General features: G+C 36.7%; 2 protein-coding genes across 3 annotated transcripts in view; both read left to right on the forward strand.

The window, feature by feature from the left end:
* The window catches only part of LOC125836613 (protein FLX-like 2), a 167233-nt gene that overhangs the window by 4053 nt on the left and 143866 nt on the right, over positions 1-19314 (forward strand). Inside the window, exon 5 of one of the 2 annotated variants that reach the window (XM_049515805.1) lies at positions 1606-2388. In XM_049515805.1, coding sequence (XP_049371762.1) covers positions 1606-2154 — 549 coding nt within the window. In that variant the 3' untranslated portion in view covers positions 2155-2388. Of the gene's footprint in view, positions 1-1605; positions 2389-19314 lie in introns of those variants that run through there. The other variant, XM_049515806.1, reaches the window with a different exon arrangement.
* Positions 8634-18818, forward strand: LOC125836619 (uncharacterized). Its single transcript, XM_049515812.1, has 8 exons — positions 8634-8784; positions 8909-9057; positions 9884-10017; positions 11005-11146; positions 16044-16181; positions 16267-16836; positions 17020-17199; positions 18381-18818. The coding sequence occupies exons 1-8, from the start codon at positions 8748-8750 to the stop codon at positions 18555-18557; spliced, it is 1527 nt and encodes a 508-aa protein (XP_049371769.1). The 5' UTR covers positions 8634-8747; the 3' UTR covers positions 18558-18818.

Consider the following 19314-nt stretch of genomic DNA (forward strand, 5'->3'; position numbering starts at 1 on the left):
TCTGACAAGTGCCTAAATAATTGATGTGGATTCATCACTCATGGATATTTTAGATTAGAATTTCCTTTTCCATTTGAACATTTATTATTCCTAATCAACTAGTTTATTTGGTTGTCAGGCTAGCCATCTAAATTTGATTGATGTAGAGTTCAAAGGAAATTTTCCAATAAAAGCACTCAGACCTTTCTTGAAACCACGTTAAGCCTTTAGAAAGATAATCCAGATCTCTGCGATAACTCATTTGATTGTTATCTTGAAAACTAGAGCTACCTCTTAACTAAATAGTGTAACTCGAAACTTGCTATTGTATTCATTCTTTTGCCCAACTTATTTGGCTGAGCAGAAATGTATGGTTCAGCTATTTGAAGTCCAATAGCATGAACTACAAAATAAGTGCATAAGAGGAAGTGAAGTCGCTTTATCCATAATATTGTCATTAAAGCACAGAACACCTTAGCAAAATGTCGTTCACCCTTTTTACCCTTTACAACTAGATTTCCTATTAGACAGAATTGTAATTTAATAATTTTCTAATGTTTAGGAATTTGAAATCAACTAACATTTTCGTTATTAAATCTTTTTCTTATTTGAACTACACATTTAGTCCTAATATTTAGGATTCCAAGATCAGTTGAAATTTCACCATTTGAATTACATTTACCGTTAACTAAACGAATCATGGTAAATGAGTATTGCTACCTTGAAAGGGATTAAATCCACATCTAAGCGAGTTGTACACAGAAGAAGGCCTAAAAATATATTCCTTGGAACAAAGTTCATCCAACTCCAAAAACTCACACTTATTTTTCAAGTTGATGAAACTCTTAAAGGACGTAAATTTGTCTCCATAAAGGTGAAAGAAATCAAAAATAGTTCATGATGGTATTAAGAATCAAATTGTAAAAATGTAAACTTGGAGCAACAATGATACAAAATGTAGTCTAAATTAATTTTCTTTTTGATTCATTACAACAAATGACTGGTCTCTATATTTTTCTCTTCTTTGAGGTCTCTATAATATTAACTCAATATTATTTAATTTTAAATTTTACATTTGTCACTTATAGTTTGCTCTATAAGCTATAGGTTTTAATCTTTTCATTCCCAAATCCGTAAAAGACCAAAAGTTTCAATTTCTCAATTTGTGTAATTGCACAAAGTTTTGAAGATTTTTTGTGTTACTCATTTGTTCTCAGTGTCAAATTGAGAGATAACAACTTTCATAAGATATTCTGTAGAAGTCTCTTAGAAATCACAATAAGCCATTTGTGAACTAATGTGGAGCAGGATTTATTCTTGTGTTGAGCTACTAGCTGAATGGAATAAACATTTATAATTTTCAGGGACTTACTTTTTTGCATAACTCAAAACTACATTATTTAGTACTAATATTTATATAATTTCTTAAATTATATATTCATTAACAGGTACAATGTGCAAAGCGCATACCCAAAAACTAGTCAAATATTAAAAGAGGGATTGAAGTCTCTTCTTTCACAGGAACTGTGTCTCCTGTCCAAATTCTGGATAAGATGAATGTTCTCCTTTGTTATTATTTGTGGCAAGTGCCAAAAGCTGACCTTATCTCTACATTTTACATGGCAGGGTAGAGGCTCCGTACCAACAGGGACTAATGTTGGAGGAGTTCCTGCTGTTACCTCTCCACAAGTTGGAGCTCAGTCTGTGCCTCTGTCAAACAGGCCTCCTTATGATGCATCAAATGTGCCTGGTTATGATGCACAAAGGGGAATTAGAGGCCCCGCTGGACATGGTTATGAAGCGCAAATGGGATCAAGTGGTCCTGGCTATGATGCACAAAGAGGATCTGGTTTAGCAGCTTATGAATCTCAGAGGGGGCATGGGTATGATGCTCAGAGGACAGCGGGTTATGAAGCTTACAGAGGACCTGGCTATGATGCATATGGGGCACCTGTTTATGATGCTCAGAGAGGATCTGGTTATGACGTGCAAAGGGGAGCCAATTATGATCCTACCAAGGCCTCTAACTATGACGCATCATCCAAAGGTGGTGTTGCAACTCAAGGACAGGTAGCACCTATAGGAAATGCTCCTCCTGGGGCAGCTCCCTCACCTGGTCATGTTGGTCCTGGATATGATGCATCAGCACAAGGTGGAAATCCAGCACGTAGATGATTCCAGCTCCAGTTTTGTGTTATTTCTTGAGGAATATTATCATCTCGAGCATTCACTTCAATTTTACTATTAGCAGTCTCCCTAAAGATCAATTCACTGCATCAAGTGACTTGATGATGGTTAATGTAAACGAAGGAAATCTTGCTTCTTGATGAGCTGCGTTGTAGGTTCAAGTTAACGATATTTGATGTTTCTTTTAGGAGTCTCTTAAGAATTCATATCGCACATTTGGAAATATTATCTAGTACCATCTAAATTGAGGTCGTTTTACTTGATGAAAAAGCTCATAGAAGCTGATGGTGAGCCTCAACAAGTCTGCATCGAAAATGGAAGCTCTTGTTGAACCATCTTTTAATGTGCCTAGTAATTCTCTTAGGCATTGCAGTACGTGTGTGTTTGTTACTACTGTCCTGAAAGCTTAGGTCAGAAAATTGTTATTTATTCATGCAAAACATTCGTGCAGCGATCCTTTAGATGCCGATGTCACTAATGTTATAATGATAAAAAAAATACAATATGTTACAAAATAACTAGCTAACAAACTAATATTAATAAGAAGAACAAATAAAGGGAGAGCATAATATATTCCAAACTTTTCTTCTATCTACCTTTGTGAAAGTAAGTAATGGCTATTTATAGCCAATGAGAAATATACAAACCAACACTTGGCCATTGAGAAGTTATCCACTTGGCCAAGTGATGACACCTCTTAAATGGGTGCCCCACATGGCATCCATTTGGTTTGTCAAGTGATGACTATTAAAGGGGTGACCTACATGGCATCCATTTAGTTTTACAACACTCCCCCTTGGATGTCCCTGTAAAAAAAAAAAGTTGAAGGAACAAAAATATATATAGACATTCATACTACGCATTGCTTGCTTCCTCATTAAAAACCTTTCTAGGAAAACTCAGTGGGACAAAACCTAGACTAAGGAAAAAAGAGTGCATCGCGTATTTTACTCCCCTGATAAAGACCACGATTCAGATGCTTAAGTCTTCGCATTCCAATCTTTTGCACTATCTTCTCAAGAGTTGAGGCTGGTAAAGATTTGGTGAATAAATTTGCTGGATTATCACTTGAACGAATTTGTTGTATATCAATATCACCGTTTTTCTGTAGATCATGTGTGAAAAATAATTTTGGTGAAATGTGTTTCGTTCTATCTCCTTTTATGAAGCCTCCTCTTAGTTGAGCTATGCAAGCAACATTGTCTTCAAAGAGCACTGTAGGTACCTTGACATCACACTTAAAACTACATCTTTCTTTGGTGAAATGTATCACTGATCTCAACCATACACATTCTCTACTTGCTTCGTGAATAGTTATTATCTCAGCATGATTTGAAGAAGTAGCGACAATAGACTGCTTTGTAGATCGCCATGATATAACAGTACCTCCGTATGTAAATAAATAGTCTGCTTGAGATTGAGCTTTATGCGGGTCAGATAAATAACTTGCATCTGCATGACCAACAAGATATGCACTATCTTTGTTAGTATAAATAGACCCATATCACTAGTCTCCTTTAGATATCGCAATATATGTTTAATTCCATTCTAATGTCTTCGTGTAGGGGAAGAACTAAATCTTGCTAACAAATTAACAGAAAATGCTATGTCAGGTCTCGTAGCATTAGCAAGATACATAAGTGCACCAATTGCACTAAGATAAGGCACCTCAAGACCAAAAGGTTCCTCATTCTCTTCTTGAGGTCGGAACGGATCTTTACTCACTTCAAGTGACCGAACAACCATTGGAGTACTTAATGGATGTGCTTTGTCCATGTAAAATCACTTCAAAATTTTCTCAGTATATGCAGATTGATGGATGAAGACCTCGTCTACTAAATGTTCAATTTGTAGACCAAGACAAAGTTTTATGTTTCCAAGGTCTTTCATCTCAAATTATTTCTTTCGATATTCGATTGCCTTTTGAACCTCTTCTGGGGTTCCAATGAGGTTTATGTCATCAACATAAACAACAAGAATAACAAACCCTGATATTGTTTTCTTAATAAAAATACAAGGACAAATTACATCGTTTATATAATCTTTTTTTATCAAGTACTCACTGAGGTGATTACACCACATGCGCCCTGATTGTTTTAAGCCGTATAATGACTTTTAAGTCCTTCCGGAATTTTCATATAAATTTCATTATCAAGTGAACCGTAAAGATAAGTTGTAACCATATCCATTAGATGTATTTCAAGATTTTCATGTATAGCTAAACTGATGAGATATCGAAAAGTTATTGCATCCATAATCGGTGAATATGTCTCTTCATAGTCGACACCAGGTCTTTGAGAGAATCCTTGTGCAACAAGGCGTGCCTTGTATCTTACAATTTCATTTCTCTAATTTCTTTTTCACACAAAAACCCATTTATAGCCAACCGATTTTACACCATTTGGGGTTTGGACTATAGGTCCAAAAACCTTACGTTTAGCAAGTGAGTCCAATTCTGATTGAATTGCCTCTTGCCATTTTGGCCAATCACATCTTCGTCGATATTCTTCGACAGATTTAGGCTCAAGGTCCCCACTGTTTTGCATAAGATTAAGTGCAACATTATATGCGAAAACATTATCCATTATAATTTTTTATCGATCTAAATTTATCTTATCACCCGTAGAACTTATTGAAAGTTTTTCATTCACTTGAGTCTCAGGTTCACTGATCTCTTCAGGAATATCAGGATTAATCATGCCTTGAATTTCTTCCTGAGACTCTTTTATAATGTCATTTTTATCATTTTTTGCGCTTTTTTTTCTAGGATTTTTGTCTTTTGAACCCAATAGTCTCCCACACTTCAGGTGTGTTTGGGATTCAGAAGTCATGACACTTGTAGATGGTCCTTTTGGGATGTCAATCCGGATAGGCACATTCACTGCAGAAATATGTGACTTTGTTATCCTTTTCAAATCAGTAAATGCGTCTGGCATTTGATTTGCTATGTTGTGCAAATGGATGATCTTCTGGACCTCATGTTCATATATAGAGGAACATAAATCAAAATGAGATAATGATGAAACTTTCCATGCAATTTCATTTTTAAGTTCATTTTTCTCTCCCCCTAATTGTGGAAAATTGTTTCGTCAAATCGACAATCTGCAAATCTTGCAGTGAACAAATCTCCCGTTAATGGCTCAATGTAGCGAATTATGAAGGGTAAATCAAACCCAACATATATGCCTAACCTTCTTTGGGGGCCCATCTTAGTGCGCTGAGGTGGTGCTATCGGCACATATACAACCCATCCAAAAATTCACAAATGAGTAATATTTGGTTCATGACCAAATACCAATTGTGACAGGGAGTATTTATTATAATTTGTTGGTCTAAGACGAATGAGTGCTGATGCATGTAAGATAGCATGACCCCATACTGTAGTGGACAATTTCGTTTTCATAAGTAGTGGTCTTGCAATCAATTGTAGGCGCTTAATAAATGACTCTGCTAGGTCATTTTGAGTATGAACATGAGCAACAAGATGTTCAATTCTTATCCCAGTTAATAAACAATAATCATCAAAAGCTTGGGATGTAAATTCCTCAGCATTATCAAGGTGAATAGCCTTAATAGGATAATTTGGGAATTGCGCCCTTAATTTTATTATTTGTGCCAATAATTTTGCAAACGCCAGGTTGTGAGACGATAAGAGGCACACATGAGACCATCTTGAAGATGCATATATTAGGACCATAAAATATCTAACAACCCACTAGATGGGTGAATAGGTTCACAGATATCCCCATGTATACGTTCTAAAAATTGAGGGGATTCAATGTTAATCTTCATTGGAGATGGCGTAGTAATCATTTTGCCTTCACAACAAGCAACACATGAAAACTCATCACTCGTGAGAATCTTCAGGTTCTTTAATGGATGTCCATTTGAATTTTCAATGATTCGTCTTATCATTATTGATCCAGGATGACCTATTCGGTCATGCCATAACATAAACATATTTAAATCAATAAACTTTTGATTTACGATTGAATGTGCTTCGATTGTACTCATTTTTGCATAATATAGGCCAGAAGATAGGGTTGGTAATTTCTCCAAAATGTATTTCTGGCCTGAGACATACTTGGTTATACCAAGGTATTCAATATTCATTTCATTTAGTGTCTCAATATGATATCCATTTAAGCGGATATCTTTGAAACTTAACAAGTTTCTTAGGGATTTTGAAGAGAACAACACATCTTTTATAACAAGTTTTGTCCCCTTAGGCAGAAATATAGTAGCTCTTCTGGAGCCTTCAATCAATTTCGAATTACCAGAAATTGTAGTAACATTTGCTTTTCTTCTAAGCAAGTAAGAAAAGTATTTTTTATCTTTAAATATGGCATGTGTTGTTCCACTGACAACTACACAAATGTCCGCATGATCTACTATTGATCCTAACGAAATTTGAGGCGTATCCATATTTTCTTCAAAACAAATATAAACAAAGTGAGATATTACTACTCTCTCCGTCCACAATTGTTTGTCAGGGTAAGGTCATGCACATCCCTCAAGGAAAATTTAATGCAAGGTGTAATTTGACTAATATAACCCTACTATATCAAAAATACCAAAAGTCCACATAACTTTTCAATTGAACTACACAATCATTAAGGGCAGAATTGGAAAAAAGTGACTAATTATTTCTTGATTGTTTAAATTGACAATTAATCTTGGACATCTATTTTTAGTATACCTGCCAAACAATTGTGGACGGAGGGAGTATTAAACAAGGATACTATATTTACAAGGACTAGGAAAACATAAACATACCAACTAAACAAACAGAAAAAGAAATTATCTAGATTATCGCGGGGTCGTCACTAGTTGTTTTTCCTTCAGGGAATACGAAGAAATCAACTACATCCAAATGCATAGGCTTAACATTATCTTCGGAGATGAAATTTGCTTCTGCACTATTATCCATCTTATGTATGAGCTCAACATTATCTTTAGAGATAAAGTTTGCTTCTGGATTATTATCACTCTTTTTCAAGGATGCCTGTTAGAGTTGAACCAAATGCTTAGATGATCGACATGTACGTGACCAGTGCCCATTCCTCCACATCTGTGACACACACTTTTTGAATTTTTCTTTTGTATCACTTCTTGTTTTTTACCCTTCTTTTTATATTGCTGGTCATTTTTTGGTGCAAGACGATCATCATGATTATAATTTATTCTACGACCACTGCCCCGATTGGAGCCACAACCTCTTTTCTCGTTGGTGATAATTTGCCTGATTCACTTTAGGGAGTGGCGTAGAACCAACGGGCCGACTTTCATGTTTTTTCATCAGTAAGTCGTTATGCTATTCAGCAATAAGAAGGTGTGAAAGTAATTTAGAATATTTTTTAAAACCCATTTCTCGATATTGCTGCTGCAGGAGCATACTCGAGGTAGAAAATGTGAAGTATGTTTTCTCAAGCTTATCATGTTCAGTGACATCTTCTCCGCATAAATTTAACTGTGATATAATTCTAGACATGGAATCAGTTATACTTTTAAAGTCTAGTAACCTCAAATTAAACCAAGCATGACGCGCATGTGGAAGAATGACCAACTTCAGGTGATCATATCTATCTTTCAAATTATTCCACAGTATAAGGGGGTCTTTAATGGCGAGGTATTGCATTTTCAACCCCTCATCAAGATGGTGGCGGAGAAATATCATAGCTTTTGCACGTTCTTGGCTGGATGCCTCGTTATTATCTTTGATTTGATGGTGTCTACCAGACCCATCGCATCCAGGTGGATTTCAGCGTCTAGTATCCATGACGAGTATCCTTTTCCCGATATATTCAAGGCAACAAATTCAAGTTTAGAAATATTAGACATTTTTTAGAAAAATAAGATTCTTACCCTTTTTACCTATTTAGAGTAGCTCAAATTGGCAGAGTCCCGTGCTGATAACGTGTTATAAAATAACTAGCTAACAAACTAATATTAATAAACTAAATTAATAAGAAGAACAAACAAAGGGAGAGCATTATATATTTCAAACTTTTCTTCTATCTACCTTTGTGAAAGTAAGTAATGGCTATTTATAGCCAATGAGAAATATACAAACCAACACTTGGCCATTGAGAAGTTATCCACTTGGCCAAGTGATGACACCTCTTAAATGGGTGCCCCACATGGCATTCATTTGGTATGTCAAGTGATGACTATTAAAGGGATGGCCCACATGGTATCCATTTAGTTTTACAACACAATACACATACAAGTTACAACCATTTCTCCTTATTTTCACCAATTTAATCACCCACCTGAGAGTGTTATTCTCTTCATACACGATTGAATCCTCCACCTTGAAGTGTGAACTTTTGGATGTATGGACTTTGCAAAACAAAGATAAAGGCCAAGATAAAAACATGTAGAAGACAATCTAATATTTCGAATATATGACATGTAAATGCTAATTAGAAAATAACAGCATGGAAAAATTAAGTCTTGTAAGACCGTGAGAAACCCGACCCGAAAACATTTTCGTGCTTTTATTCAAAACCGCGGCATACAAATCAACAAATTCAAAAATTTCCCATTCCCGGCAAAGGCACTACGCTTGCAGAGCTTCCATGGAAGAGGAAGAGGCGAAGCGACGGCATAACAAAGGTAGAACAACCTTCTGTGCTTTGCGGAGCAACATTTATCTGCTATATAGGGTTTAATTTTAGGCGTTTCATCGTTTTATCCGGTAGACAATATTTCTGAACTGCATATTCCTTTTGGTACTCAGAGCGCCGGCCTTTACCTATCCGAGGCATGGAATCGGTGGTTGCTACAGTCAGTGGATACCATGGTACCGAGAGGTTTAATCTCATCAAGTTGATAGACAAGAGTGGTGCAAGCTATGTCGGTTCAATGAATCAGTCGATCACTCATTTGGTATGTGAGGATTTCACAATTCGAATTCCATTATAAACCTGGAAATTTTATAATGTTACTCTCTTTGTTATGTAAAAAGTTTGAAATTCTATTAGACTCTGCAAAGAATTGAACAAAGTATGTTATATATCATTAATAGTAGAAGACAACATAGCATTTTGGATCAATAATCGCGACACTGAAATCCGAAAAATGGGGGAAATGGATGGTCCAATGGGCAAGAAGCCACAATTACAACCTTGGTGTCACGAGACTAATCTCAGTGGCTATTGTTGCCTGATGTGGGCCTTCACTATATGTGAGCTCAACCATCTTTAAAATAAATCCAGTTATGAGTATAATCAGCCTAAGTTGATTTTTTGTGCTAAACCTAGAGCTTTGGTGGTTTTGTTCACCTTGCAAGATTCCACAGATAAGCCATCTACCGAGATTATTCAGAGAACAGTGTCTATATGGTCAAAGGTTCTGCCAATTGAAGTATAGGAAATATCACTAAGTTTCTGCTGCCCCACCTTCAATTGTCGGGTCCTTTTGAGTATTTAACTATCAATTTCTTTTCTATAAATTCTGTCTGCCTTAGTTGCGCGGACTCTTCACTTTTGATGCCGCACCCATGTCGGATTCTCCAAAAATACACTACTTTTGGCGAATCCGACACACACTCGTTGACATTTTTGAAGAGGCCGAGCAACATAGTTAAATTTCTGCTAATATGGTACCATAAGGTGAGAGCCATTCCTTGGGATAATGCTAAAAGCTAGACAAGTTGTTTGGTGAATCCATGTGGTGTTAATGTGTGTGACTGTGTGCTGCTCCTATTGGTTAGGTGTGTTGGAGATTTGAAGGGAAGAAATATGAGCTTGCAAAAAAGTTCAAAATGTCAATAATCAACCATAAGTGGGTTGAAGATTGTATTAAGGAAGGAAGACGTCTTCCGGAGGCTCCCTACACATTTCAATGGTATACTCCCTCCATTCCACTTTGCTTGGCACTATTTTCTTATTAGTCCGTTCCAAAAAGAATGGAACATTCCTATATTTCCTTATTGAAGTAGCTTTTGTAGCCATACTGATTTTATGACATGTTTAATACCACAAGTTCCAAAAGTGTTATAGCCACACAAGTGTCAAAAGTCTTTCTTGTTTTATTAAACTTTGTGCCAAGTCAAATTATAACAAACACAATGAATTGGAGGAAGTTTAAATACTGGCTTACTGGTTAGTGCAATGTTTTTTTGGTTTTAAGATTCTCTTGGTTTGTATAGCTAGTGTTTATTTTGCCAGGCAAACTTATTTGGACTGGACTTGACCTTTTTGATGCCTATTGCAGAAGGGTTTTCCTCATAACAAATGCAGCCCCCTTCAGCTGAAGAGAACTAGATAAAATAATATGAAATTTTGATGGAAAAAGCATTCATTCTTCTCTGAAATCTAGAATTACTGTAGGACAACATGTTCTGCTGATGCTGTTTACTTGATGAGATCTTTATGCTTCTGGTGCCTACTGACATAAATCTCACTGTTTAGTCATCTAATGGCTGTGAATCAAGAAAAGACAAAAAATTAGCTAATCAATATTTTTTGCGCTTATAAAAATTCTGAAGAGAAAATGCATATGCATGACTGCATTATCCTATTAGCCTTTTCTCAATAAATCTAGCTGTAGTTTTATTTCTTTCATTCTTCTCATAACAGCAAATTTAGCTTGTATCACAATAATTTTTATTTCTTACTTCTGAAGTACATAAGTCATGGACCAAAATGTCTTAGAATTTATTAACCAACATTTAATTTATTAGCAGAATGTAGCAATTTCTTTCTTTATGACTGCCTGTCTGATAGCTGCTGTATTGCTCATTTGGAAGTTGGTTGTATAGCTTGCTTACTATCAATTATATCTTCAGTTCTGTCCCTGTAATCTAATCCCTTGGCGTTCAATTGTTTGCAGTGGACAAGACGTGGGGCCGTTAATGTTGGATAGTACACTTCTTACAGAAACTATACAATTGAATCACTCCAAAAAACCAGCTATTCATATTGAATCTGAAGAGGATTTCAACTCTTGGACGGATTCAACTTTGTTAAAAGAGGTGCATTCATTTTTCATCAATGCTCTTTATCATTTTCAAAAATAGATCTCGCACTTCAAAGAGGTAGTTCAAATTGCATTTGTTTAACAGTTCAAGCTCAAAGATGTGCCTTCGGGTTGACAAATGATCCACATTAGCCTGCTCTTCCTGGATTTTAGAATCAATTTTTGCAGTGTGTTAAGGTCCCTAGTTCTGGATTGAGTCGCTGGACGATTAACTGAAAAGTCAGGTCCAATAGACAGGTCTAAGCCTCTGTTCTTGTTCCTTGACTTGCCTATGATTGCTGAAATTTGCAGTTCATTCAGGGAATTGCAGACCTGGGAACTTGTTTGAGAAAGTTCCGAATCTTTGAAACTTGATAAATTCCAACTTATTTTATTAATAATGTCAACTCTCTTAAATAAAGGTTTACAATAGCAAGAGTCCTAATAAATTAGAAATAACAAAGTCCTATAAAACTAAAATAATAAGAATCCTAATCCACTCAGAAAGTTCTGTTCGACTAAAACAACTAAAACAATAATTTAGAAATATTAATCATTCTTGTGTCAGTAATATTGTTTCCTGACAAACACATCAATAACATTACTCCCTTCCTGAAGAAAACGCTTGTTGGAATGTATGTGTCCACTATCAGTCAACGGACTAGGTCCCTTGACTCAACAAGAACAGTAGCTGAAGTAAAAGTGCGGAAAATAAATTTCTCAAAGTAAATCAGGCACAATAGTTTTACATGGAAACCCCTTGCTCAAGGGCGGTGAAAACCACAACCTGTACTCACAAGATTTCAACCCAAACTCCATTTCACTCAAACGGAGCAATGATTTAGATTACAGACTCTTGTAATCTAGGAATTTACCTCTAAATCCCTTCCCCCTCAATGTAGCAACTCTACTACAAAGAAAGCAACTAGGCAATAACTCTATTGCCCACTAAGCCACCTAACTCTAGATAACTTAGACTTCAACTAAGCAGATACAACACTGCCCACTAAACCAGTTAACCCTAACTGACTTAGACTTTAACTAAGCAACAATTCCGTTGCCCACTAAATCACCTAACTCTAGATGACTTAGACTTTGACTAAGCAACAACAATGTTGCCCACTAAATTTGTTACCCCTAACTGACTTAGACTTTCTATGAACCGAACAGAGATCTAATTCCTTTATAGCTTAGGAATTGATTTACAATTTAAGCACATAAGACACAAAGCTCAAAATACAACAAAGACTTTTCAGCACTTTATCAGGTCCCTTTGTTGAGTTGAGCAGTGTTCTTCCTTGAAGATGACCTTCTTTTCAAGCTTATGAATTTTCAGAGAAAATCCAAGTTTTTGTTTGCCAAATCTTGAGTTTGTGTTTTGGAGAAGAAACTATATCAAAAGGACACAAACTTCTTGGGACCGCCCATGGCGGAAAGCCTGCTTCTCTGGAAAGACGTGCACCTACCACATCAGAGGTGGTAGCTTTTCTGACAGCTATCTTGTCGTCCTTTTCACATACGTAGTCTTGCAGGGACCAGGTCCCTTGCAATGCTCTTTGTGAGATCTTGAGAAGACTTGCTAACTCTCTTCCTCTTTTGAATGAATAAATCTTCTTGTTGTTTGTCATTTTGATTGTATCGACCAAAAAGAATTATTGTCCATTGGACAAACAACTCCGTCTGTTTCTATTGGTGAAGTACGCTGTACGCTGACGACTTCATCAACCCACTGACAGGATAACTTTATAGTTGTACACCATTATACATCTGATGGAGAGAACTCTGCCAGGGACTAGGTCCCTACATTTGTGAGCCACTGAAATAGACAATCTTGTCCGCTCTTCCTATTGGTGCAGTAACACTGCACTTTTCACCTACCACCTGACATGACAGCTTTACAGTTGTATCCCATTTTGAATCTGGATGAGAACACTCTGCAGGAACCGGGTCCCTGTATTTGTGAGGATCATCAAAACACCTAGAATATAACAAAGCTTGTCCTCAAGCTTGAAGTCTGGAAAGACAGATGTAAAATGATGCACTTTCTCCCAAGTAGAGTCCTCAACGGATATGCTGTACCACTGGACTAGAATTTCCCAATTACCACGATTAAGACGCGATCGAAGCACAGAGCAAGGGGTGGGAACAACATGTCCTTCTTGAACGGGTGGAAGAGAAGGTGGAGTTGCAGGTACCTCACCCTTGAATGACTTAAGAAGTGATACATGAAACACATCATGAAGCTTGCAACCTGCAGGTAGACCGAGCTGATAAGCAACTGAACCGATGCGCCTCAAGACTGCAAAAGGACCATAATATCTTGGTGCAAGCTTATGATAGACACGACTAGCTTGAGCTTTTTGGCGATATGGATGCACCCGTAACCACACATAAGATCCTGGAGAAAATTCCACATCGCGATGTCCCTTATCATAAACTATTTTCATCTTGTGTTGCGCCTGTTGAAGCTTAGCTCGAATATCCTGTGTAAGGCAACATCTTGATCTATTAATGCTTGGTCTAAACAACTTGAAATGGAGATGTGTGAAGTGCTGAATGGTAAGAAGTGTTGTAGCAAAATTCAGCCAAGGGAATCCAGTCTATCCATTTCGTAGGACAGTCACCCACCAAGCATTGGAAATACATCTCGATCATGCGATTAACAACCTCAGTTTGACCGTCCGATTGTGGGTGATAAGCTGAAGAAAAGTGTAATTTAGTCCCACATAAACGAAACAATTCTTTCCAGAACGAACTAGTGAAGATGGCATCTCGATCACTGACAATCGATTCTGGTATACCATGCAAACGAACAATATTCTCAAAGAAAATCCTTGCTACAGATGATGCATTATATGGATGAGCAAGAGGAATAAAATGCGCATATTTAGAGAACCTGTCCACCACCACAAATAACATTGTTTTACCTCCTGATTTTGGCAGGCCATCTATAAAATCCATGGATATATCCGACCAAATTTGATTAGGCAGTTGTAAAGGTTGTAACAGTCCCTCTGGGCTCAAATTAACAGCCTTATTACGTTGGCAAACTGAACAAGCAGCAACATAATCCTTGATAGTTGTCTTCATAGTTGGCCAATAGAAATCCTTGCGAATACGTACCATGGTCTTCTGAACACCTTCATGTTTGCTATCATGTATCCCAGACAACACAGAAGTTACCAATGGTGAATTTGGCATGAGATAGACCCGATCTTTGAAGAACAACAACCCTCTTGAAACGCCCAATTGTCATCCATCTCTCCCTGTTCAATTTTAGCTTGAAGTTCCTGAAGAATTGATGACTGCTTGATTTCTGCCCGAACTTCCTCAAATATCAAAACATCCGGCTGAGAAATAGCAAATAACATATCTTCAGCCTCTTCTCGCCGTGATAATGCATCTGCAGCAGCATCCAATTGCCCGGCCTTGTATTCCACCTGAAAATCAAACCCCATCAACTTGCTATGCCAATGTTGTTGAGGAGAAGTAGTAAGACGTTGATCTAACAAAGTATTTAAGGCTGTAGTGATTTGTTCGAATTAGAAAGGCTCGACCTAAGAGATAAGGCCTCCAATGTTGAACAGCCTTTGTCAAGCCTATCAATTCACGTTCATATGCTGGAAGTTTCATGTGTTGGTCTGCTAGCTTTCGACTAAAAAATGCAATTTGATGTCCTTGCTGTTGAAGGATTGCTCCTATTCCCACACCCGAAGCATCACACTCGACAACAAATTTTAGGAATAACAAAGTCCTATAAAACTAAAATAATAAGAATCCTAGATCACTCAGAAAGTTCTGTTCGACTAAAACAACTAAAACAATAATTCAGAAATGTTAATCATTCTTGCGTCTGTAATATTGTTTCCCGACAAACGCATCAATAACACAGTGCAAACTTCATCCTTTAGCTAAATTTTGTCTAGGACAAATTTTTTTCTATGCACGACGTAGATGTTGTATGCCTTGGGCCCTTGGCTAGTTATAATGCAATCTAGGTCATTTATCAAAAAGAGTTAGTGCAATGTAGGTCAGAAGTTGATCATGCACCAACATCACTACAGTATGTGCTGAGTTTGAAATCTCTTGTGCGGTTCTGATTTGAATACATATCTCAAAGTGCCGTGAAATGCGAGGCTCTTTCAGTGAAACTGGTGAGAATTAACAAATGCAGTGATCAAATAATGTAGGTAGGGATGTCAACAACTTAAGCAGATTATAACAAAGGGCTATGTAATATCAAAAAAGGAGATCGTTCTAGTGGTAGATCGTGTACTAACACCTTAAAAGCACCTTTGCATTTTTTGAGTGGCAGTTTTCTGAAAATATTATCTGTTTTTCATTTCTCATTGATACTGGACTCAATTATCCACTGCTTATCTACTATCTTGATGGTTTTCTTGCTCAGAACATTATATTTTGGCGTTTACCTGGCTGATTACATCATTCTGTTGCTTTAGCATTTTCACGTAAAATAGATTTGGGTTTCTGAATAGAGATATTCTTACTTTTCTTTGTTCCATCTATGTCAATTGACTCATACAATTTTCAAGTTTGGTCTGATTGAGCAGTAGACAAAAACTTCACTTTCTTCTTTCAGTAAAAGGAGCTGAAAGATCAGTCGCAAATCAAAAGTAAAAAGTAAATGGAAGAATTATCATTAAATTAGCACCTGAGATTTAGGTAATTAAGGGAAACAACACATTGATTCAGTTTAAATCAATTGTGCATGTTTATTCTTACATTTGCATTCCCAATTTTATAATATTTTTTGTTTAGAATGTTCGTTCAAACATCTCTATGGCTCTAAGTATTGGATATATATTGTACTGCAAAATGTGTGCTGAAACACATCTATATAAAAGATGTATAAAACACAGCTTCATTTCTTGCTTGTATGCTACTGGCTGCAGAATTTATTTCCTGAGATGGGTAAATACAAGGATAGACCAAGGAGGAAATCAAATGTCAATAATAAAAATAAGGATCACCCTTCCAGCAGCGAATATTGTTCCGATGAGCACTCTTTACAAGGCTCACATAGGATAGAGGTAATAACATTCAGACTGTCATTATTTATTCGATCACTTTGAAACTTTAGTTGATACTCTTCTTTTCCTAATATTTTTCGTGTAGATTGAAGAACTGAATTTGGCCTCTTCGGCTTCCCTTAAATCCAATAAGAGAAGTTCTGAATTTTGTGAAACTTCTCGCAGAAGTCGTAGATTGATGAAGAAGAACATTAGTGGGGATCTTCTGGAGATTACTTCGGGTTCAGGGAAACATAGTTTCCAAATACAAGCTCGTCAGGAACTTGAAACTTCAGCACAATTTTACAACTTGGATGTTGAAATGCCAGAAATCTCTGTGAACAATAGGCATGGATCTGGTTTTAGCTGCTATCAGTCAGAGCCAAGTAGAATAGACCTGGATGGTCTTGATGAAACTGAAGTTAACAGACCTCTTGATAATGGTGATCAGAGTTTACAAATAGAAAGTGCCTCCTCTAATCTTACTGGAAATCAACAAGAGCCATGCCCAGCTATTGATGAGGTCCAAAATGAGACTGGTAATACTTGCAAAGTGTCTACATCAACCGCATTATCCTGTGTCATATGTTGGACAGACTTTAGTTCATACAGGGGGGTGCTTCCCTGTGGTCATCGTTTTTGTTTCTCATGCATCCAGACATGGGCCAATCATATGGTAAATTTCCCATCTGTCTTTTTAATTGTCTGGTGGAAGTTTCCTTTTTTATTCACTTCCAATTTTGGCATGTCATCATGATGAGATGTATAATTTCATTTATGCATGCAAGTGCAACTTGTGATTCTTGGGTGTTTCTTTTGTTTCAATTGATATCTACCTTTCATAATGCCCTCATCATAGGCATCAAACAGAAAAGTATCAACATGCCCTTTGTGCAAGGCTAGTTTTGTTGCCATTAGAAAGGTTGATGATGCAGTTCCTGCTGATCAAAGGATATACACCCAAACTATTCCGGAGCAGAATCCAGAAACGGACATATATATACTTCCCGAGGGTGTAACACCAAGGTTACCTTCTAGTGTAAGTTCAATGTCAGTTTTCATTCTATTTTGTAATGTGGAGAACATCACCTCCTGTTTGTTTGTGCTGTACATTGATGTGAATATCTATATCTCATCATTGTCACCAACTAACATGTATTACCATACTATTGGATACCTTTTCTGCATCCGTGCGCCTTCTCTTCCTACAGGTGCAGACAAAGATCACACTTGAAGTTGGATGCATAAATAGCCTAAACATTTTCCTATTTGGTGTAATGAGTGTGACTGGGACATTGAGTTGCCTGTATCATGCTATTCAGTTTTATAGATCAAAGTGGGTATCTTACTTCCACTACTTCTGATGCTCATCTTATTCTTCAAACTTAGTATTAAAGAGTTGCCCCCGTACTGTTCTTGAAGCATGGTTACTTATAGGCATACCTGTCCACAGCCAACTTAGGGTTATTCCCCTTGGCACTGTTGACTTTTCAAAAACCAGTAACCAAGAAAACAATTTTAAAGTTGAAAACTTCTATCCAGTTAATATAGGTTGAAGCCAAAAATGTAGGTTAAAGAATACAACAACATACCCAGTGTAATTCCACAAGTGGGGTCTGGGGAGGGTAGGATATACGCAGACCTTACCCTTACTTTTTGGGATAGAGAGATTGTTTCCGATAGACCCTTGGCTCAAAAGAAGTGTAATCAAAGCAGGATATAAAGGTAATGACAACTGCAAAATAGCAAGAAAACAAAGCAAATGAAGTAGGTTAAAGTATCTCACTTGAAATTATGGAACAAGATTTGCACTGAATGTTGGTGGTGACACATGCTTTTCATTCCATATGTATTGTCATTGTCTATCCTTAATGGCTGTTGTGGTTGAAATCTCCTAATAAAAAGAGTAACAGAGTGGTACATCAAAAAGATGCCCTTTTGGGCTAGTCTGGGCAGAATTGAATAGCAAAACAGCTCTTTTGTTTATTTCAATATGTGATTCAGCAATATGAGAAGACTGTTGGGTAATTTGTGTCAATGTGTTATTTATTCTACATGTTCTAATGATTTGCCTGAGTTGCTTTAATGTTTTTGCTAAAACTTGTGTCTATCCAAACATTCATGAAGAAGAGAAGAACATGGGTGAAATATGTTATGTGTTTGCATCTTGCATTTCAGTTTCCCGAGCTCATTTTTTTTTTGTTATTTTGGTTTATGTAGTCATCAAGAACTCCAGTCTGTTGTCAATGCTCTTGTCGAGAACCAGAGGACCTACTAGTCAAGTGTCATCTCTGCGAGACTCTCTGTATTCATTCCTATTGTCTGGATCCTCCATTGTTTCCATGGACATGCACACACTGCAAGGATCTACAAAGGCTTTACCGTCGTAACTGGTAATTTGCTTGCTTGGAGGTATGCACATGCCATAAGCTGATCTTAAAATTAGAAGCTACCGTAGGAAAAAAGAAGAGGAAAACCAAGGTGTCAACCTCCCCCTTTGGGATGTATATGGATAGGTTGACTTCTGGAGATGTAGGACATGCTTTGTCCACTTATAACAGTACAAACTATATAGAAATCATTCGATGGACAAAGCTCCTGAGCTAAGACTTCATTTTTATTATTTACAACATTTTTCTCTCCTGGTGTCTAATACTAAAAACTCAAATCGTTGGCTCATGATATTAAACTCTTGTTTTTCTGCGCAATGATTGAACCTTGTTATTATTCTGAAGCTAATTTCACCAAATTACTATAGGCTCCTACAGGCTGCAGGCATCATACAGTTTATGGAAAGTAAATCATTTTTTTTTCCTTAAGTTGGTTTCTCTTTCATTTCTTTAAACTTGAGCAACTTTGACAAAATATTGCACTGTCTACAATATATTCCTGTACCTAGTCAATCAGTTAACTAATTAGGATTTGCTTTAAGAATCTTTTCTATCTGTGTTGCTTTACATTTCATTTTTAATTTGTCTTTTTAAGACTATTAGATGTGTTCAGAAACTTGATTCTTTGTAAGCCTTCTATTTAGCCGTATATGGAATAGTCTTCATTTGTGTCTGATCTCATTGAGTTCGCATGATTTCAAGGATTTATTTTCCTGAATTTTGAGAGACACAGATTTTCTGAGGCAATTAAACTTTGTGGTTTT

Source organism: Solanum verrucosum, unplaced genomic scaffold (assembly GCF_900185275.1).
Source record: "Solanum verrucosum unplaced genomic scaffold, falcon-dt-bn FXZP01000278.1, whole genome shotgun sequence".
Lineage (NCBI taxonomy): Eukaryota > Viridiplantae > Streptophyta > Magnoliopsida > Solanales > Solanaceae > Solanum > Solanum verrucosum.

Excerpts from the sequence above, each read along its gene's own strand:
- LOC125836619 (XM_049515812.1), top strand. The coding sequence starts at position 8,748 with ATGGAAGAGGAAGAGGCGAAGCGACGGCATAACAAAG. Across the intron at positions 8,785-8,908 it reads GAAGCGACGGCATAACAAAG|AGCGCCGGCCTTTACCTATC; the intron begins GTAGAACAACCT and ends TTTGGTACTCAG. Across the intron at positions 11,147-16,043 it reads ATTCAACTTTGTTAAAAGAG|AATTTATTTCCTGAGATGGG; the intron begins GTGCATTCATTT and ends TACTGGCTGCAG.